Source organism: Pyrgilauda ruficollis, unplaced genomic scaffold (assembly GCF_017590135.1).
Source record: "Pyrgilauda ruficollis isolate IOZ18807 unplaced genomic scaffold, ASM1759013v1 scaffold1, whole genome shotgun sequence".
NCBI classification, from domain to species: Eukaryota; Metazoa; Chordata; class Aves; order Passeriformes; family Passeridae; genus Pyrgilauda; species Pyrgilauda ruficollis.
In genome coordinates, this window is record NW_024508100.1 from 22935363 (window position 1) to 22958729 (window position 23367).

General features: G+C 39.4%; 1 protein-coding gene across 4 annotated transcripts in view; it reads left to right on the top strand.

Moving 5' to 3' along the window:
- TRMT9B (tRNA methyltransferase 9B (putative)) overlaps positions 1-23367 on the top strand; it is a 105407-nt gene that overhangs the window by 64420 nt on the left and 17620 nt on the right. The window contains exons 3-4 of one of the 4 annotated variants that reach the window (XM_041463025.1): positions 12764-12766; positions 13691-13836. In XM_041463025.1, the coding sequence (XP_041318959.1) occupies positions 13811-13836 (26 nt within the window). In that variant the 5' untranslated portion in view covers positions 12764-12766; positions 13691-13810. Of the gene's footprint in view, positions 1-5751; positions 5808-12763; positions 12767-13690; positions 13837-21954; positions 21983-23367 lie in introns of those variants that run through there. The other 3 variants (XM_041463112.1, XM_041462943.1, XM_041463196.1) reach the window with 3 other exon arrangements.

The window sequence follows — 23367 nt, forward strand, 5'->3', positions numbered from 1 at the left end:
CTAATACCCTTTATATTTCCTAACAAACTAAAACCAGTGTCCTTAATTTCAACTTGTGGAGTCTTCCCACTCTGCAACCTAGGGACAAATCAGGATGGAATATACAAGCACCTATTGTCCTTGTTCTACCTGAAGAGAGAAAACTTAGGAGAGCTGACAGAAATGGCTAAGCTTACATGAAACTTATATTAGAGCAGCAGTTGATGGTGAACTTCAGAGCAGCTTGCAAAGGATTTTGTTTTGAAATTGAGCTTGTCCTTATTTAGATGGGAGGCTTTTAAGTTGAGAAAAGCATGGTAAGTGGTGCTACAAAATGTGCTCTTTCTGAAACAGTCCAATCCCAGGTTGCCAGTGCAGTCTCTTGGCTCGCTCAGCTATCATCAGCTCTCACAGCTGAATGAAAGCCCAGGACCTGTAGTACTGTAACAAAATACTCATGATGTTCTGGTCTTAAACGGATATTAACTGAACCTCCTCCACTCCATTTTTCACCTCCTTCCTTTCCACATTGTATCTTCATTATTTTTCCAAATGTTACGGTTCTTATGGCCCATATGGTTCATGTTTGTAGGTGTAATACCAAAGATAATTTTCCCTGAGTTTTTTTAGTACATTTTAGAACATTTTCCTAATGTTAAATAAACCTAATAGGGCATAATTCCATCTTCCTTTTGAAGTCACTTTTGAGCATCTAAATATTGGATTTATTTGGCCTTCCCTTTGCTTTTGGTTGTTATATCCATAGTAATTTTTAGCTTCTTCCCTCTCTTTTTCTCATTCACTTCTCACAGACTACTGTAGAATGGAAAAAAAAAATTTGAACATTCAGAACTGCTATTATTTATTTTGGTTTAATATTCAAAATTATAAATTCAATTTTATAAGCAGATTAATGAGACCAAACTCACTTTGAGTCTAAGTGTTCTCTATTATTACTGGAGATTATGTTTCTGTTCTCTAGTTATACTGGAGAGGAATTACTTGCCTTGTCCTCTGTGTTGGGCTAAAATCTGTTGCCTTTAAAACTGTAAGAAGTTTACATTTTACTTCAATAGAGGCAGGATATAATTCATTAATTGCTGAAAACGAAATATTTAAAAGGCAGATTTTTCTAGGAAAGTAGCACCCACTAAAATACTGTCATGGAAATTTGGTGGAAGAACAAGCCCAGAATCTAAAAGAAGTTGTGGGTGCTAGGAGCTATAAGAGGAAAATTCTCTCCACTCTAATATTGAATGATAATTTACAAAAAAGAGAAGAAATTGTCTTTTCCTGTAAAGGTGTAAAATGCTAATAAAAATCAGAAAATCTATAGAAACTAGAATATCTGAAGGAAGTTTATTAGTAATACCTGTGTCATGTGCTGTGGAGTATGAGAGTAGTTTTGCAGTGGGAATGGTAATTTTTGATAAGATGAAGTTGCCACTAGAAGAGTAACAAATTCTTGTAGAAGGGATTATTTCATTAGGATTTGCTAAATTTCACTTCTTTGACTTGTCTGGATTTAAATTTCCACTTCACATAATTTTGTTCAAGTATTATCCAATATATTTAAATTAATAAAGAGCTACTTGGATCTTGGCCTTTCAGAAGAAAATAAATATTATTAGCTACAATGCTTTAAACAGTGAATCAGGGCTTCCTCAGCTAGAATGAAATAATATTAATTATCATGGCTTATTTTTTACATCTGCCTAAAATAAAAATTGTATATTAAACAAGAGGATGGTAGATAATATATAATGACCTGTTAGTATATTAGGATGGCTATTGTTTTAGGTAGCAATAAAAGTAATGAATAATCTTTTTATCATATTAATGTATTTAAAGACTCTCCTGCTGATCTTCAATCTTGTATTAATCATCATGTATCCAAATAAAATAACGTATTCTTTTCACAGTGCAAGTAGAAAATTTAAGAGACAAATCAGCTTGTCTTTGGCTTCCACAGAAAGCTGTTTATTTTGCCTGACGCAGTGCTGGACATGGGCACTGAAGAAGCAGTTTGCTTTTACCAGATAATGCCAAACTTCCAAGAAAAAAAAAAAATACAGTTCTTATTTAAATTTGACACAATTTCCAGTGTTGTTGTTCAAGACACATTTAGAAATATTGCTGACCCCAGTGTAGGACTTGTACAACCTGAGAGTACTTTGATCCAAATGTAAGCTGATACAGAGACGTTTTGTAAACCTGACAAGTGCAGGGTGTAGGGAAATTGCTGATCCCCAAATTCCAGCCTGATTATGGAACCATTAGTTTTATGTTGTCCAAGGAGCTACAATAGCAATGAGCAATCCCTTGATTTATATTAGAATTTTCTGCTAATTGTTGCAGCATTGTGAAATAATTTTTCACTAAATTTCTCTGACATCTCCTTGGAAGTCGATTGAAAATGAGCTAATTCTTTAAGCTTTAAGCAAAAATTGTATTTTACTCTGTGTTCTACTTGATTTTTGTATTTAGGGGTATCACCAAAATTTTAATGCCTAAAAAATAAAAATAGAGAAGCTATGAGGGTTTCAAGGAGTTATGATAATTATTGAGTATCCTTACGTACGTAAACAAAAATAAGTGACTAAGTTTAGAGGAACTGAAGACAATGTGCTGTCAGCTGCAGTATATCAGAACTAGTGAGCAGTGGCCAGCTCTTTCGAAAATTTCTTTTTTTTTTTTTGTCTTGGAACTCTGGGCAGCAGGTCAGAAACAGCAACACTTATTTGTCTACAGCACAAAACGTATTTGTAAATTGTACATTGTATTATTAGGTATTATGACAAAGATAAAATGCCTGTCAGTCTCACAAACACACACATATCTGTCCCACTGTTCTCAGTGCAGTTCTCTCAGGTTTACAATGGGATAGGTAGGGATACAGGTGCTGGACAAGCAGGATTAACTCACAGGAATATCAGCAATTAGGCCTTATTTCTTCTCATTACTTGGGTGCCTATGGGAGCCATTGTGGTATAATGAGAGCAAAGACTCTAGACAATTTTAATGTGCTTAAGTATCTCCATTCCAGAAGAATCTATTTGGTTTTATTACGGATGCAGTATGCAATTTCGTTTATAATAGCAGCATTGAGCCTTGAAATTAAGCAATACAGATAAGGAAGGGCTGTGTGGCAAAATATGTTTCATGTCTGTAATTAGAGACTTCAAAAACCCTCTCTTCCCTTGAAATCTCTTATAGATTGCCATCCAAAGGGAAATTTCTGTAACTGAGTTGAATACTGGATATTTTCAAAACTCATGTGGGAGAATCACAGTAATGTAAGAAACATTAACTCTAACATTGTTGTAGTTATAATTATTTTGCAAGAATCACCTTTCCCCCAGGAAGGTAGCAGTGATCATGATGCATCCTCTAGAAAGATATCCAAATGTTTCTCAGTGCACATCACCTGCAGCACAAGGTCTAATTACTCTTTTTCACTACCTTCTTGTAATAGCATTTCTGTTTTGCAGAAGGCTGAAAATGAGTCATGGAGGAATTGTCTTCCAATCATGTTAGCATCCATTCACACAGCTGCTTAAAAGGATTTTATCAGGACATGCTTATTCACTAGGATGCCTCAAAAAATTGGATTCTGCAGAATGTACCCATATGAAAATATTCATGCACATAAGCAGCTTAACTTGAACAGTGACTATCATTCAACAGTTACACAGCTAAGTTCATTACTCTGAAACCTTTCAGTCCTATAAAGTTGATAGTTATTTCTCTGGTATTGGTAGCTGTGACTTCAGGGTGGTTGAAGAGGAGCAAAGCATAAATCTAGGCTTTCAAAGCTTAATTCTACAGATCCTTAATTCTTTCAAATACAAAAATCAGCAAAATAGTTCCTGATGTGTTTTGATGTTGAAATAGTATTTTCTTCTGGTCATTACATGTGGCCTTGTGCCCATACTGCAGGACTGCAGTACATTAATCAGCAGTGTAGTGTGACATCTTGGAGAAGCAATAGGAAGGAATCTGCTGCCTCCTGCCCACTCCTTCAGTGAAGGTGCTTTGCAGCCCAATACAATATTTAATTTCTATTTATGTATTCCCTCACTTTGACTGGGAAGTTGCTCTTAGATCTGTGGGAGGAAACAGACATTTTGTGACATACACATATTTGAGAAAAGCCATGAGACTCTATGATTTCTGTATAGTGAGTACAGACACAACCAGAAATGGGACTTAAATCCCATAATGTAGCCTCAGGCCAGTTCTTGTTAGGGACGTATATGTCAGAAACATGTGACAATAGGGAGTTGAGATGAAATGCTGTGTTGCAGTTGGCTCTGTTATTCACTGCTAGTTTGCAGTGTGTCTGTGCAGGTGCTTTAGTTGAGATGACAGTCGTGGGAGTACAGCTGTTCTCCTTTGAGGGACAGCTCATCTGGGGTAGACAGATGCTCTGAGCTGGAACAGAGCCTGAACAGTGAGCCCAGCTGGATGCTAGCTGGCTTCATGCTGGTCAAACATCTTCTCTAAGTCAGGCATACTGGGAGGTGCAGCACAGGGACACACATGTCTGAATAAGCTCAGCCAGGCTTCACCTTGGAGTATTGGCTGGAGTTCAGGGCTGGCCCTTGTAGACCTCCCAGAAGAGCATTCACTAGTGACAAACCTGGAGCTCAGAGAGGGACAAGAACAAAGTTTCCTTGAGGGAAGGGAGATGACAATTTTTTTTGGGCACTTTGCTTTTTAGCCTAACAGTGATGTGTTAATGCTTGGAGCGGGCTTGAGGCAGCACTGTGGCCTCAGGCAGTGTTCTGGGAAATGAAAACCCACGATCTCCGAGTGACTGTGTGACATATCTGGCCTTGACGCTTACTCATGCACATCTGTCCTATGTCCTGAACTCCTGAAGCTACCCTGGCAGCCCCTATGTAACTAAAAAGTAGAAGATTCTTAAGGAGACAAGAATTCTACAGCAAATGAGGGAAAGGGTTTTCTGGTTATATTGGTGGATGAGGATGGAAGGTAGAGCTTTTTGTAACTAAAATATTTTAGAATAAATATGTTTGCTCTTTTTAAGCACAGTATATTGTCTGAGAAAGCCAAGTTGGCTTCTGTGTAGAGGTTGTGTGGGAGACCTTTTCATTTACCCACTGATATTTAATGACATGAGATAACCTTCAGACACAATTGTCATTGATTTGCTTATGAATTCTGGAGAAAGTACCAGATGAGCAGTGAGGCTTTGTGGTATGTGGCTATTAGGTATTTGCCTTGCTGCTTATCTTGAGCACTGCCAAAGTCTTTTTCAGGACTTTCAATAAATCCCTAGGGTATGTTATAAAAAACTTCTATATGAACCCATTAGTAATTCCCAGACAATGTCCAATGAGGGAGAACCCTAGGATTTCTTAAAATTAAAATACTGCACAGAGGATTGGATGAAATATTGTAAAAAACATTTGGAATATTATCAAGAACATCATGATACAGACCACTTGATGATACAGACTACTGACATCTTCCTATTTTCATGTAATAACTGCATATAATATGTAAATTTGGTTCTTTATTGTGTGTTTAGAAATGGCTTTGTAGTCTCCATCACTAGCAGGACTCCAACAGATCCTTATCTCCCATAAACAAAAACATTTAGCCCATACCTGAGGTATGATTTAGAAATTGAGACATATTTCCCCGTAAAGTTCATTTTTTCCATGAATTAGCTACAGCTTCCTCATCATCTCCTGTTTCTATAACCTTTTTTACCTCCTTACTCTGTCTCCATTCCAGAGGATTTTTTGAGTATACCTGTTGAGACCCTTTCCTTGGATTCAGAAACAGCTGCTTCACTGGTTAGTAATTGTCACAATTCTTACTGAGAAGTTTTTGGGCATCAGAAAAGGGCTTTCCCACTCATTGTTGACATGCAAACCATAGCATATTGCAATTAAAAGCTTCCTCACTGTGGAAAAGAAAAACTTCTCTCCTGTGGAAAATGCTGTGTGTGCAGCAGGTAGGCTAGCAAGGAAAATTAGGCATATTAGGAATTTTGTGTGCTTTAGCTGAGACTAGGCAAAGAAAATTTTGGATTGAATAGCAGATGATGTATAAGATATAATTTCTTTATTTGTTTAAGGAAAAATAAATCCCAATAGCCCATTAGTTCCAACTAGTCTCAGATAAAGGTCTAAGGAGCTTTCATGTGTTCTGCAGTGAATTACATTTTTATGTTCAAATCGATTGGACATGAAGAAGGAGAAAAAACCCATTTGTCAGAAATGTCAGTTTCTATTTAAGAAAGCTTCATCACAGTTGTTACAATTCTATTACTCTCCTGCATGCCAAATCAATCATAAGAACTTGAAAAAAACAATCAAACAGGCATTCTTAAAAGATTGTTCTTGTTTGAATTAGTCTCCAAGATCTTTCAAATGGCAAAGCCCACATTAGGATTTTTCTAAATTTCTGTTCATGAGGCTCTCTTGTGTTAGATTTAAGTAGGCTACATACAATAGCTTTATATTTTTGTAAAGTACTATGGAGCCAGTCAGAGCCAGACAATATAATTAGTATTTCTTATTCCCTGGACTGTCCCTGTAAGGCTGTTACTAACTTCGATAACATCGTGGAGAGTGACTCAGGTACACTTCCAGATAATTCTCCATTGAAATTGGATGCATAATTTCTATCATAAAAAGGCAGATAATTAATAGCTCTGATTTTATTTAAAATATTTAAGCCTTGTTAACTCTTTCAGATAACTTTACAGAAATAATAAAATGAAACTGAAGTGCAGAACCCTTAATTGGTGGATATCAATCATAAAATGATTAATTTTTCACTAAGGTGCTAATGTGAGCTTTAAGAAGCAGTTTAAGTAGGAGACAAGATAGAAAATTTGACCAACACTCTGTCAGGGAAGTGTGAAGACAGAAGGCAATGTCCCTTACAAAGGGACATTGGAATGCAGATGGGTTTCTTCCTTGAGACAGATACAGTGCTCATCACTGAAAGCTCTGCTCTTTCAGACATTTGTCTGTCTCATGGCACTGACAGTTTAGTGTCTGCCAAAGCTCATCCATGTGGTGAAATTTAACCACATAAGGATGGCATTCGTGGAAGACAGCACATGGCTCTTGTCCTCAGCTAGCTTCTGGAAAATGTGAATAATGGGGTTTGTGGTTTTAGGAAAAAAAAAAAAATCTACCTTTTCCTAGGAGTTAGATTTCCAAATCTGAAGTATTTGGCTCTTTATCTACAGAGAATTTTCTGGAAAAGCTTAATGCTACTATTATTAATAGCTATTAATAGCTAATAGCTGTTAATGCTATTAGCCTTGTATTCAGGGATTCAATAAAGTTGTCTTTCAATACTCTTGTCTGACACAGAGAACTTGTGCCTAGAGTCTCCCTGAGGTTCAGTGCAAAGATTCCTAGACTAGAATTTAAGTGAGGTAGCTCAAATATTGAATGTGGGCTACCTATGAGTTTGGTCTCCTTGATAAGTAAATTAAACCTTCCATATTGCAATTTTGCTCAAGATATTGCAATTCTGCTCAAGATGGTGAACAGAAAGGTTAGATATTGATGTCAGAACCATTAGGGATTTAAAAACAGCAACAGGCAGACAAGGCTTAAACAAAAGATTTGGATCCCAAGAGTAAAGGCCATTTCTGAAAATGCAACCTCACACATTTGTGGTAGAAAGCAAGGTTGAAAAAAGCAGCCTGAGGCTGTAGAATAAGAGGTTGTCCCCATGAACCCACCAAAGGGAGAGGAATCTATTAAGAGAACTATTGTCTCAGATCTTAAAAATAGGGATTTTTATTTGCAGCTACAACAGGTTGCTTCTCTGTTCAAAAATTTTGCTGAAAGATGAGAAAACTCACAATCTTTTGTTTCTTTCTTTCTGTCACTGATGCTTCATGCTTAGTGAACGTAGCTGTCTACAGTGAAATTACTCACATATCTGTAGATTGCTTTGTAAGGGGTCATCTTTCTGACTAAACTCCTTTGAACACTAATGACCAAAGAATGTTGTATTTCAACATGTTTCTGTTCTCCTTTTCTTTTATAGAACTACAGAATCACTAAGATTGGAAAAGACCTCCATGACTGGGGCCAGCCATTAACCCAACACTATTAAACCATATCCCCAAGTGTCACGTCCACACATCTTCTGGCCATTTCCAGGGCTGGTGATTCCCTCAGTTCCCTGGGCAGCCTGTTTGAATGCTTGACCAGTCTTTCAGTGAGAAAATTTTTCCTAATATTCAATCTTAATCTCTGCTGGAGCAACTTGAGGCCTTGTCTTTTCACTTGTTACCTGGGGCAAGAGACCAACCCTGACCTTGCTACAACCTCCTCTCAAGTGCTTGTAGAGAGCAGTAAGGTTCCCCTTGAACCTCCTTTTCTCCAGGCTGAACACTCACAGCTTCCTGAGCCACTCACCATAAAATCTGTGCTCCAGATCCTTCACCAGCTCTGTTGCCCTTCCCTGGGCTCGCTCCAGCACCTCAATGTCCTTCCTGCAGTGATGGGCCCAGAACTGAGCACAGCACTCAAGGTGTGCCCTCACCAGTGCTGAGCACAGGGGACAATCCCTGCCCTGGTCCTGCTGGCCACTATTGCTGGCACAGGCCAGGCTGTCTTTGGCTTTCTTGGCCACCTGGGCACAGCTGGCTCATGTTCAGCTGCTGTCAGCCCCGGGGTCCTTTTCCTCTGGGCGGCTTTCAGCCAGTCAAGATGATCTGTTTCATTGCCTTCCCTGGTGCCAAGGTCAGGCTGATGGGCCTGTAGTTCCCTGGCTGCTCCTTCTGAACCATCTTGTAGATGGGTGTCCCATTTGCTAAATTCCAGAAAATTGGGCCTTTCAGTTAGCCAGGACTACTGGTTAATTATGGAAGGTGGCCTGATGAGCACTTCCACCAGCTCCCTCAGTATCTTTGGCTGGATCCCATCTGTCCCCATGAGCTTGTGTGGGTCTAAGTGGTGTAGCAGGTTGTTGAGTCATAATCCCTTTGGATTATGGGTTATGGGGACTTCATTGTGCTTCCTCTCCCTGTTTCTAGCTCTGGGGGCTGGGTAGCCCAAGGCCACCTGGTTCTACTGAAGCAAAGAGGACATTACATACATCAGCCATTTTCTCATCCTTTGTCACTATGTTTCCCTCTGCATCTAGTTTGGGCTGAAGAGTCTCCTTAGCCCTCCTTGTGTTTCTGATTCACAGCAAAAATTTTTGTTGTCTTTTTTGGCAGCAGACAAAGTTCTAGCTGAGCTTTGGCCCTTCTATTTTTTTCCCTTCATAACATCACAATGTCCTTGGAAGTCCTTCCAAGTTGCCTGCCCCTTCTTCCAAAGGCGATACAAATGAATATTCCAACAAAAGAATAGACCAAACTTGCCACATCAACTATAATGCAAAGTCACTTCTTTAGGTCAGGCAGAAGTATACTTCTTATAGCCAAGGAAAACAACTACCTCTGTCTAGCCTTTATGGATGTTATATTTTCTTTTTTGAGATGATCCTTTCTAATAAGTAGCACTTCCCCTTCCTTTGCTGGTAAGCCTATGTAAATGTTTCTTATAGAGCAGAGCCAACTCTTCAGGATCTATAAAGAGACATATTTTTAAAAAGCATCTATTAGCTTATCAAAGTTCTGAAAGGATTTTTGTTGATCTGAGGGACAAATTGGTCTGAGATGGCCAAGAATGCCTTCATGTGTTACTGTAAATGATTTATGAACCCTGGGTTTTCATGGCGTGTTAAAAATTCATATGAACATTAGATTTAAATTTTAATTATCTGAACTAGCTGAAGCACTTCTTCAGGCTTGTAATTGGGCAGATATATAGCATTATACACAGCAGTGGAGACTTGGGACTTGTGTCCAGATCATCAGATGCATTATGTAGCCTACTCTCATTGATGAAGAGTCTAAATTTGGTACTTGAATAACTTGGTATCTTCCTTTAATGATCCAAATACAGACTATGTCAATAATTTATGTTTACTTTTAGCCTGATTTTGCTAAATTTCTTTAGACATATTTGGATTAGTAGACAGTAACAGCTTATTGAACTAGGAAGCACTACTAAATGTTCGTGGTGATAGTGAAATCTGACCCTGCATCTGCTCTTTGCTATCCTTCTGGTTTTGGAAAAAATATAAAACAGTTACCTTGCACTTAATTGTCTTTTTTATTCAAATCTCATAACTTTGTTGAGGCTGTATTCCTCTTACTTGACCAGAGTCATCTGAGCACATTATTGAAGCACACTGAACATGTGCTCCAGTTTAAATTGCTGAATTGGCTTTTTAGCAGACAGTATGAGGGACCACTGGAAGGCAGATCATCCCACCTTTTTAAGAGTGTGACAAACTGTCTTGTGCAGCTGCTTGTCTCTCTCTCCCTGTTATCCATGTGGGAGTATGGACTGTTAGGTAGGTATATACACCTGGTCAGACAGGGAGTTTTAGGTACCAAGTTACCAGATATTAATCCATCAGAAATGTCTTTTTTTCCTTCTTTTTATTTTTCTTTTTTTTAATTGAGAAATCAAACAGGGAGGCACCTATGAAGTTCTGTTTTTGTGCAATAGCAAAATATTGGCAAGGAAACTGCTAAGGAGTATTTTCTTAATATTGACAATGGAAGGTAACAGAGAGATCCAATCATCTTTTAAAACTTTAACCAAGATGGCAAATAAAATTTTTTTAATGTGTGCTTATGGGATTTAATTTGCTAAAATAACTTCTCTGAGATTCCTGTAATAGGAAGCTAATAAACTGAAAAGCTTCAGTGTTGCCAAAAGGAGTATCTCTTTATGCATTTGGTTTGAGAATTTGTATAAACTGGAGGAAAACCCAAAGAGTTATATTGTCTTAATTATACTTAAATTTGAAATCCTAGGAATGCAGTCTTCTAATACAGAAGTGTTATAACTTTGAAAGAGCTGAGATAAAGAAAAATTAAACTACTTACAAATAAATCTTTCTTGCATAAAAGAGAGAAAGCAGTAGCTGATATGGGTAATGTAAACATTTACATTTCAAATGTTCTCTGCCAGACTTCATACAAAATATCAAATATTCAAAGATACTTAAGCTAATTGTTTATCTTATTCCAGATGGTAAAGAATTGCTCCTTATTTTAGAAGTGGGCATGACAATCACAAGTATGCACCTAAGTAGAAAGGAATGTGCCCAGTTCTCTAATATATATTTACAGTTCTTGCCTTGACGGTCATTTAAGACATCTCTTGCTAAGAAGGGGCTTCTTGTGTAAGAGGAAGCTGCAGGTAAATGGAGGTATCAGGTACTGCACCTTAGTTCTCAGAGAAGATACTGTGGTTGTCACAGGACTGGCAGTTCTCATCCCCTTGGCTGATGATCTTGTGATTTTTGATGTTGTCTCCTTCTCCATGGAGCCTTTTTATCTCTGAAAGGAAATGCAACCAGCTGTGAGCCTGTGCACTTACATCTCCTTTGAGGAAACAAGGGCAATCAGTGAAGCAGCAGAACACTGGCATGCACTAACCTTTCTGGCAGAAAGAATGAGCCTGCTAGATGTAGCTTCCTTTATGAAGACATCATATAGGCTACAGTGTTCATTAGAAGGGCCTCAGTGTAGGTGGGAATCTTATCCCTGTCTCTCCTTATCTTTCAATGTCCTAGTGGCAGCCTTGGGCTAGGAATGTACAGTCTGCTCTCTGGAGATCAGGGCTCTCCTATCATGATAATGGTCACTAAGAGTGGAGAATATTACATGAAGAATATGCCTGCTGCTGACCAACAAGTGGTTTGTGTTTCAGACCAGCAATTCTTCTCTCATTGAGAAATTTCTGAAATATATATACTTTATTTTTCTTTAGATCCCTGTAAATTCTCAGTATTAAAAGTAATAACAATAAATTTGTGGGGGCTTGAGGTGTAACACAGAAATAGGTTTCCTTTTCCCTGTGTACAGTCACTTCAGAAATACCTGCTGGCTGAACTGGGACCAGCCAGCCAGTTCTTTTTGAGTAAGGCCTGTGCAGAACAGAATGTAAAGTTTGCATCAGCCTTGTGTGATCCTTTGATCTTAACAGTTGTATGTCCTGAATGCACACCAGCATGAGCTCTGAAAGGGTTTGTTTATATGATCTTCCTCCATCATCCTTCTCACAAGGCTCCTGAATAAGGTGATCAATACTCATGGAAAGGTTTCAGAGTCTTGAGGATATGTTTAAAAGGTGTGACACAACCTAGCTTTCTGCCAGAATGCAGAATTCAGCTCCTGCATCCTGGGGTAGTGGGCCTTTTGGGCTAGGGTGTCCACTAAACTGATCTCCAGGCTCAGATAAGAGGTTGAAATGTGAGAGCTGAGCTAAAGAGACAAGGCAGAATCATGGGATTACTGACTGATCTGGACCTCTTATACTACTCATATGCTTGAGGAGTGATTCAGATGCTTAGATGATGAGTATGGATTGAGAGTCTGTGTAGAACAGAAAAATACAGTTAAATGAACAAATGTGACACATGTACAAAGCAAAAACATTTCATTTGTAACAATACCAAACAGAAACTAGGGAAAATATCATGACTCTTGGAGAAGAGCACTGAAAATTTCTGATAAATGTTTGTTTCTATTATTAAAATATGATCTACAAATAGATATAATATAAACCAAACTGAGGAGTAATACAAGTAGAACAAGAACTACTAATACTGCAAAATAATATTAAACTCCAACAAATTGTATGTTTCCAAAAATATTTTTAGTTCATATCTATATAGTACCAAGAAAAACCAGTCACATTTCTAGTTGGTCTGATTGTAAGTGTTTATGAAAGCAGCACAAGAATCTCAAGGGGCACTTCACATTTGTAGCAAGTGCAGATTTGGGAACAGAGTGTGGTCTTGTGATTCTTACTCTGAATCAATCAAAAATAACACTTTTTTTTTTTTTAAGTTAAGACTCATAATCCTAACATCCCTATATTTTGCCATCTGACCTATTTCTGAACTGCAGTCTAAACAGGTCTCATAGTGACCTAAGGAATATGTAGATATTCACTCAAATGAAGACAGTAAGGCTCAGTTCAGTGGTCTAAGTCTAGATTTCAGTGCCATTTGTGATGACTCAAGGAATCCTGCCAGGTTTCCACACTTCTGCAGAAAAGCACTGGTTTTTTACAGTTCCTACATTGTATTTTCTGGTCCTGTGGGGATATTTCAGATACACAGTCCCCTCTCTGTAGCCATCTAAACTGAGATATCTTCATCTGTGAGGAAGTACTTGTAACTTAGATTACTTAACTAAACATACTTTCAAACAGATGGCTCAGCAGCATCCATTTGTGTGATTTAGTGGGAATTGTATATGTTGTCCAAATGCAGATATGTGGTTAGCAAGCTCTAAAATCTTTACTGTGGATGCAGAACTAGTGCACAACTATGTGACAAGTGTGATTGGCAGTGACTAAACTGGTAGAAGCCAAACAGCTTGCTGTATAAGCATATCCAGAGAAGGTAAAGAAGTTCCCTGCTCCCTGTCCCTCTGAATGCAGTAACATTCAGCATCCTGGCGCTTACCAGACATTTCCCTTCAGGTCTTTGTTGCAATTCCTGTCAAAATACAGAGATGCCAACCTAAAGTCAACTCATGCTCAAGAACATTTTGCACAGCTTTTCTATTGGAAGATTTTGGGAGTACTGCATTTCAACCACATCTTTTTACTCCTTATGCCAGGTGCTTTTCCTGCCACTGGTCGTTCTCTTGAGACCTAAATGCTCCAAGTAAGATCAACAGAGAAACATGTTCATTTCTCCCTGCTGGCGACAACACTATGCTTCCAAAGGAGAAATCTGAATGTTCTTGGAAAGTAAGCTCTATGGGTAAGTCTAAAATGGATAACCATTTCAAAGTCTGCTAAAGTTCTCTTGTGTATTTTGGGTGTTCTTGCTGGTATTAGAATCCTTCAGAGGCACAAGAAAAGTTGACCTACAGCTTTAGTGAACTGAAGAAGGTATATTTTCAAGATGAGACGTGAAATTCAGAAAGACAATTTGTTATAAAAAGGGGTAAAAAGCTTTTTTACAATTAAGTAAAAGCCTCTGTTAAAGACCTAACTGGAAATTACAGGCAACTCTCTTCAAAATGGAAATAGTTCCATAATAAACAACCAGGATAGTAACTCAGTATTTACTGCCCCTGTGAGTGCAGTGAATCCCCCTGCTCAGCATGGGTCTTCCTGGGAAGTAAAGCTGAGGGAGCTAATGCCTGGAACAAGGGTGAGACATTTCCAAGCGAGGCAGTGTTCTTTTGTGCCTGGAACTGCAACAGACTGGACTAGCAGTTCAGCAGCCTTGTCAGGATTTTCCCCAAGATTTTTCTCCTTTCTGGAGAAGGAAAAAGAAAGTTATTAAAACATTTTAGATATGGAAAGAGAGTAAGATTCCCAGGACCTAATAATTGACTTAATTCCTATCCAGAGCATAGCCTAGGGGTGCTTTCACAACACTTGCACACCTGCAATTCTCTGGCCTGGGGAGGGGGCACATGGATTTAGGAGAACAGATTGTGGGTAGTACATCATATTCAGTCTTTCCTTCATCCCCACAAAGCCAGATTGTGAAGACTTGCTGATCTTTTGATCAGATATCTGTCACAGCACTGGCTGGGGACCTCCTTTTATGAACAACTTATTATCTGACGTTAGAGATGGCCTTTGAGAAAGATCTTTGAGGTGTGGTCTCCAGAATGCCACATCATTGTTCTTCAGTAACCACTTTCACTTGCATTTCTGAATCTGAGTTTCCTCTTGCTCATAGGAGGGTGCAGAAAGATAGATTCTGGAATGAAGTGGCTGAGGTAGAAGTTTTTGGTGAGACTATGATAAACACGGATAGAGATTTGCTCATCCCATCCCCCTGTGTGAAGACCCATAACTATAATAGGAGTTCTTCCCATATCTTAAGAAGCTCCTACTTATTATTAAGTTCATTTTTATGGGGTTAAAAAAGGCACATTTTTTACTAAGTCTGTTCTTCTGGACTGAGAGGACTCTGCAACTCTTTGACACATGTTCTTTGCTTGGATTTATTTTTAGTAATGTTCTCTTCATTTTCTGTTTTTTGGGTTTTTTTCCAAATATCTTTTAATAAAACTAAATTAAACTAAAAGAGAAGGGAGAGAAAATCAGTTTGCAATGAGGCATAAGACACTTCACTTTGTTACTGTAGCATAAAAATGGGCAAAGTCAAAGGTCCTGGAGTATAATAGATCTGTGAGCCATCTCTAAGAAGTGCTTCGAAAAGAATTCCTTTCCATCAATCTATTTTTAAATACAAAAGAATAGAAGAAACATTTTCAGCATTTCACTGGATTGAGAATGCAAGAGGAATACCATGGGAATAAATTTAGAAACACTGAGAACTCAAATTCAGACTCTTTGATGTTAACAGCTTTTCTTGCCAAGACAGAATATTTTTCCTCTACTTAGGATAGAAATTCTCACTGTTACACATAGGCAGCTAAAGTGAGAATTTTCATAGTTCAGGTTAGACAAGAAGGTCTTACTGCAGCATATCACATGTGTTTTCTGCTTCTTGGTGATCAGAAGAATTAAATCAGACTAATCTCCCTGCCACCTCCTCTTCCCCCCATGAAATGGGCTGATGGACAAGAAACCAGAGCTCTGTGCTTTGGGTCAAGATGAGCACTTTGGCCTATTTGGTCCTGAGAGTTACAGGATTGGGTATGCATGGGAAGAACAGGAGCTTCAGGTACTATGGAGATAAGTCAGAGGACTCTACAGCCCCAGAAAAACAGTTTCTGCTTGGAGCTTAGGGTACCAGAGAGCTGACATATTCCCAGTAGCTCAGGTACCTAGTTCAGCAAAAGACAATATTTATAGTCCTATTCTACGCTCATCTTCCAGCTAAAGAAAGGAAAAGATAAGAAAGATGCACATGGTCTTGCTGTGATGGATCTTGGTCTGCTGTCAATATGAGGAGACTGCGGACATGCCATCCTTCAGTACTGCCCATGTGGTCGCTGCCAGCATGACACACAGGAACTGTCTGTTAATGGGGCGTGACCATTCCATGGAGGGACTGATGGGATGCTCACTCCTTGTATTTCTTTTTGTCTGGTGCAATAGAGAGTGGCTTTAGCAATATTTGAAAACATTGGTTGATGGTTCTGTTTTTACAGTGTTTGTGTTTCTTGTTCAATACAGCAGAATCACATGAGAACTGAATCACATTCACCCATTTCCAAACTGTGTGTGACAATCTGCACAGTATGAGAAATTAATAGCAGTTGTATCTTTCAAGTTCAGTAACTCAGGCATCAGAAGAGCCAACTTTTCTTGAATTCTAACTCGATTTGTAATGCACCTGGTAAATGTCTGCCCTTTCAGAAACACAATTTCACTTCTGCTGAAATAAGCACTAAGAATACTAATGCAGGTGAAGTAGTTTATTGTTGGTATGAGCAACACCATAAGCAACCCATAATGAATCTAAAATGAATAACAAGTAGCTGTCATCGTATGATTTAAGATTCTTTAAACAAAAGAGAAGGCAATAAGAAAATCAAAGAAAAAGGCTCCTGAAAAGACAAAGGAAAACCTGAGTTGCTTTTTTTGCTTTTGCTGTGACACTGGTGGGAGAGCAACTGTAGAGGTGAGTGGAGCCTCAGATAAAGGCTTGGAAAAGCTCTCGAACATGTTGAGAACAACGAATCTCTGCAAGAACACTTTTGACCTTAAAGTGAATCTGAAGGAAGACTACTACCTCCAGCTTCCTATACCTCCTGGGACAGCTGGTCAAAAGCCTGGTAAGACCCTGTTAACAGAGTGTGCTGAGTCACATTTGGCACCACACACAACTTGTTTCTCTGAACAATGTGCACCTCACTGTTCTACTCTGTCTTAAGCTGTTTCTAGATTGAATAGCTAAAGCAATCTGGGACAGGGTCAGTGTCTAGAAAGCTAAAGTGAACTCTGGCTTATTCATGGTCTTCATTTATGTTTTTGGACAAGTAATTTGATTTTCTGTGACACAATGATTGTTATTAACTTAATAGAGGAAGCAAAGTCTATGATTTCTGAAGAGAAGTAGAAGCATTAGGGGCCTGTAGCTTCCTTGACCCAGGAATGGACAAGAATCTCTATTGTGCAAGTACACTATTCACTTTGTGTTTTCCCTCTTTTACCTTTACTTATCTCTAAAGCTGAATTTCAGGTCATACTGCAGACAGTCAGTGAATTGAACTTTTATTATAGGCTTCAATTGAGATCAAAATGTCAAAACACTATAGAAAAGTAATCTTTATTTTTAGCCACAGAGAGGAAATGTATATACTTGAAAAGTCTATCCTTGTGAAATGTCTGCAGCACTTTTGCAGAGGCAAGAAATGCAAGTACTAAGTGCTTTGTCCTGAAGACACTTCCATTGAATAATAATTAGTCTTTGTAAGGTAAATAAACCCAACCCTCCTTCTCTGCATGCCAAATAAAGTCTTCATGACTTCAGGATGCTGGGATGCAGCTCAGGGTCCAACAATATGCCGCCTTAACCTCTATAGTTTGTGCCTGTCGGCAATCCTGAAACACTTGTGCTCCTCTATCTCCAGCTTACTTAAGTGCAAAATTATGTCACATTGTCCTGTTTTACACTGTAATTTTATTAGCAAATACTTTGTCCCTTTGCTACCACAAAAACCCCACTGACTTCCTGCTGCTGAAAACTGACATTACAAAACAAGAAAGAGGAAGGTTTATATCAAAATGAAACCCAACAAAGCAATTGTATCAGAACAAGGTGTTCCCAATCTGATTAATAAAGACAACAGTCTGTGTTCATATTTCTTCCAAAATTTTGATTTAAATAAGCTAAAATACGTATGAAGTACAACTTACCAATGTACAGATTTTACCCATCCCTACTGTCACTTGGCAGCTTTTTTAGCAGATAAATTTGGTCCATCTATAGGTTTGGGAATTGGAGTTCTACTTCCTGGAGCATAGTCTGTGAATCTACTTGGGCAAGATAGGACGTAGTAAAAAGGACAGTACTGGCACATTAAGGAGCACTGCATTTTATGTGGATTTCTATCATTTCATTTCCTAATAATTATTTTTCAACTAATTTTTATGCAATACCACTACAGTTGTATCTCACTTTAGTCTCTGATAGTGAAAAAAGAAAGGAATTTCCCTCTTTCGTGTTCAGTTGTGTTTGCTTTACCTCTTGCACCAACTTTACTGAAATCACAAAGAAATAACAAAGACTCTTTCCAGTGAGGTGAATAGGAGCTGTCCTGTAGAGCTTGGTTGTACTTAAGTATTAAATAATAGTGCTTAGCTCTTGTGCAACTTAATGCCTTATAATCTTCAAAGCACTTTACAAATCTTAACTAGTTAATCCCCACAGCAGCTCTGCATGGTAGGCTGTGAAGGTCACACATTAAAGATCTCCCATGATACAAGCCTGACTGCATAGTAAGCCTATGGGAAAAAATACCTGCACAGTTATGTTCCTGAAGTCATGAGTGTTTAATTTTACTGGACTGTAATGTGGCTTACTTTCAGTAAATTTGTTTTGCTTTCTTATCCCACTCAAAGTAAATCCATTACACCCTGCAGCATGGCTCAGCACACACTATTAATCAAAATTTTGAGAATTTTTTTTATTATTAAAACTCTTGGAAGCAAATGAGAAGCAGAGGATATGAATCTTATTTAAGAAATCAGGTTTCTATTGCCAGTGATTGAAAAGACCATGTATGGGAAAGGGTCAGAAAGTCCCTAAGACTGAAGCACTCAGGACAGTAACGATGATTTTTAGCAACTTCTTTTGAAAATTTGACTTTTGTGATACTGAGATTGCCAGGCAAACAAAATATGCTTTTCAATTTCACCGCGAAACTTAAGCCTTTAGAGACCCTATTTTATTTGAGAAATAGCATGGTTTGTCTAGCTCGAATTTTCTTTGGATTTTCATGTTCCAGAAAAAAAAATCAAATAATTGCTGCTGAAGAATATTATTTCTTCAGCCTTTTCAGGTCTAAAATGTCCCATGAAGTGGAGCTACTGCTTTTAGTTCACTGTAGCACAAACACCACTGCTTCCATCTGTTGTTAGTTCTGATGGAAAACTTTTTAAACAACATTACAGTTTGACAGTAACATTATAATTCTATGTGAAGACCAAATTCACCAACCAAGGGTGTAAGTCATTAGTTCATGACTACCTCTTAAGCATCTGCATGGAAAATAAGCTTCTCAAAGGTGTTTATTCTTTGTACTGTTTATTGTAGAGAGGAAACAAAGTCTTAGACTGACGAGGCCTTCTTCCAACAGAAGCAGACATAGAGTTTTTGTCACAAGTTTAAAAAAAACCCCATCAGTTTTCAGAACGTCTACTGAGACACTGCAGCCTTATTTATAAATACAGCATGATCCTTCCCCTCCAAGGCACCAGGCAACTTAATGCCTCCTTTTGCTTTCAAGTACAACTGTCTCTTTGTAAAGCTTGTAATTTGAGAGCTGGTCCTTTGTAATAAGGAAGCTCTATGATATCATGAAGACTGACCTCGATTCCTTATTTCCCTACTGCTTCAACCTGGAAACTTTTATTTCCTTGGGTTTCCTTCTCTTTTTTCCCTTGCTTTGTTTTTATTCCTTTCTATTTTCTTTTTTTTTTTTTTTTCCCTCACCTTTGGAGAAAAATCACAAATAAACTTTGAAGGAATAATTAACAGTTGCTGTAACCCTATGGTAAAAACCTTTACCTGACTGACTGCCAAAGGTAGTCAAGGGTAAAGGTTTCAGACAGACCAGGGAGAGAACAGTCTACAGATGAAAGATGATAAGGGATGAGCACAAAAGAGATGCTAGAAAGTAAAGGAATAAATGAATGGGAATGCAAGAGGCAACATAATTAGCATGTCTTACATGCTTGCCACTACATAATTTCAAATGTTCCAAATGGAGCCTGGTATTCTGCAGACAAACTCATAATTAAGTACAGGGGTGCGACGCACAAGCACAAGAGGTCTGAATTAAGGTTTCATGGGCAGCCTTCTGGCTTTCCCAATGTTTGGTCACTTAATTTAATGACCTAAATCCTTTTTAATATAGAAAAAAAAGGTTTTAATGAGATCTTTTAATTGTTTAGGGAGTAGGGCATGCTACAGACTGCAGTTTATTATGTAATTGTAGATGCATAGTGCTCCAAAGGAAAAGGTATTCTATTTTCATTTTGCCTAAATTTGTATGATGAGACCATGATGAGACCTTAATAAATGTGGAGGTTGGGTTAACCTTAAAGAAACCTTAATAAAAATAAGGTGGGTTTTTTTTCCCTGAAGTGTATTAAGCTACATGACTAACATCTGTTTTAAATGCATCAGAAGCAGGAAGTCTGGAGAGACTCTATAGGACTGATACATAATTGTTTTAGGAACATCCAGGAAAGATTAGGTGGTAAGGAAAAAGGCTGTGTGAATTCCCTACAGTAGAGTTTTATAAGTCTACATCAGAATTGTTTTCTTAGAAGAATGAATTTGAGGCAGTTCTTTCAAACAGAAGAGCTTTTAAAATAAGTAAATATTTATGTTAACAAATAACATAAGGTGGTATTCACACTTGAGGAATTTTATCTGAAGGAAGAATGAAGCATATATGGTATCATCTTCCAAAACAGGTATCTGAAAGAGTCTGGGAATGGCAGACCATGATTTGTCTGCCCATTTAGTTGACACTACATTACGGAATTAAATTAGCAGAACATACATGAAGTATGGCATAACAGGGACAAGTCAACACAATGTTTGCAAAGGACATTCACATCTTACAAATTAGTCAAAGCTCTTTGAAGATGTTAAGAAGGCTAGTTATTATCTAGCTGTTGAATTCCTTCATAATGGAGACCAAGAGTTTCATCATTACTTCATGACTTTGGTACATTTAATAAAATATTAGGTTTATGTGTTTTCAGTACGCTTATTCTCATCTTGTTCTTATATTCTTCCCCTGAATCTTTTCATTCAGGTAGGTTTGTCAAAGTAAAGGGAATGCATGTTCTTGAGCAGTTTTGTCAGTCCTGAAAATCCCATCAATACACAGTCATGTTCCTCATAATCCTGTCTTCGGGTCTTGAAACTGATTTGAGCAAAAGACTATCTGTAACAGGAACCAGTTCAATACATTCAGTACTTTGTGCAATGTTGTGCTGAGCTCCCTGCCTGCCATACTGGCTAGTATTGTTTCATTGCATTCTTCTTTATCTGTAATCTCTTATACATAATTTATAAGTTCTTGGGACGTGAGTATCTCTTTAGCACATGTTTATAGTGCTAATTTTATTGGTGCGTGGCTGGGTTTTTTCGTACTTGTGCAATAAACACCTGTAAGTATATGAAAGTATAGAAACCATCTGCCATTTTTAGACTGCTTTAATAGGAATCGGTGCGGGAGTCGGGGAAAAAATTATTCACTCTCAAGAGCCACGGCATGGGAAGACGTGCAGACAGGACCTAGGCACAAAGGGTAGCTTTGCGCTTAACCTTTAAATGAGCAAGGGCTAATCTTCCTTCCAGCAGACAGCACGGCTCCCATCAACCTCGGTTTACAGGAGCTCGGGGACCCTGCTGCTGCCCCCCAGCAAACCCCGCTTCCTTGACGGAGCATCCCTCCGCCACCATCATCTCCATCAGCACCACCCTCCTCGCGGAAGACGCCCAAGGGACGAGACAAGACCGCAAGGAGAAGAGTTAACAGGGAATTGATAACCCGGCCCCTTTTTTGCCTTACCCCGCCTCCTCCCGCTTGCGGGGAAGTGAGGGATCAGGACGCGCCGAGCGGGGGTGGCCCCGGCGGAGAGGTGCGGGGAGGGCTCCCCTCCGCGCCGCTCCGCCGGGGGCCCCGCGCCTCGGCCCGGCCCGGCCCGGCCCGCCGCGGGGGCAGTCCTGCCGTGCCGGCCGAGCGCCGCCCCCGCCGCCGGGGGATGGAGCCGCCGCCCCGCGGGAGCAGGTGAGCGCGGCGGGCAGCGCGGGAGCTGGGCGCGGGGGGATGCGGGGGGCAGCCCGCTCCGCCCCGGGCCGGCCCCGGGAGCAAGAGAAAACCTAGCGCTGGGGAGGGCGCAAAAACCCCACCCCAGCCTCACGCCAACCCAAAAAAAAAAAAAAAAAAAAAAAAAAAAGCGTCGCGGTACATTTCTGCAGATTGAGGTGATCGTCTTAAAAACGCTGCCTGCAGAGCCGGGAGTCGCCCCTCTGGCGCTGACCCAGCCCGAGGGGGAAGGATTTGGAGACTGAACTATTTTTTTTACACACGTGCGATGTCCCCACTGCCCCCTCGTGTGACATTTTAATTGAACGGAGCCGCGGGTTGCAGAGCTGGGAACTAGCGTGGATGCTGGAGCTGAATTTGGTGTAGCACTTGGGGAGGGGACTTTTTACGAAATGGGGGGAATTTACCACGGCAATAGTAAGTTTCTCAGTGGTAGCCTGATTAGTTAAAAATTAAGTACGCGCTGTGTGTTGGCAGACAGTCCTAAGCAATGACCCGGAGCAATCCTAAGCCATAACAGTTCATGATTATTTTCTTCTTTTCCTAGAGGATTCTAGATACTGAGGTATTGCCTCCACATAGAGCTCTCAGCATTGCAGAGTGTTCGCTGCCTAATGAATGTTTGTAAAGGGATTTTCATTCCCGCTGAGCATCAGTGGGAGCAGCCAGAGCTCAGGGAGTCAGCTCACCCGTGCCTTTTCTTTTGCAAAGAATTTCTGGCAGAATTCAGCAGCCCTGCTGTGTTGACGTAGAGCACAGGATAACATTCCTTGCTGATAGAGTTGCTCAGGTGAAACATGCTGCTGGAGTTTATGATTTTGTGCATGAAACTCGAGAAAGAGATAAGAAAAACATTCAGCAGCCTCTCCATGAGCAACAGAACTGGTCCTTTCTGGACTTTTTCCTGCCCCTTGATGGACCCTGGAGGGTTGGCTTCATTTTAGTAATTTGTTTTCAGTCTAGCACATATATTTATTTCAGTAATATATGCTATTTATAGACCATGTCTTTGAACAGTTTGAAATCAGCCCTACATCAAGGGATAAACACTTCCCATGCAAACTCCCAGATTTGCAGGTATTCTGTCGTCCCTTCTGGATGGATGAATCAGATTATGGGACAGTAGAAACAGTGTAAGGCTCGGTCTTGAAAGATATGATTTGAAAATTCCTGCTTTTAGTTATTATCAGTGGGCTGCCTGAGGTCGGTAAGGTGCTTTATAAGCATAAAGTTAAGCAGATGTCCACATGTTTGCAGTACCAGGATCTACATGGGCCAGGTCATAGGTCGTAATAGCGACAGAATACTCCTGTGTGACAGAAAACCATGGCTTGAGGGCCACACGT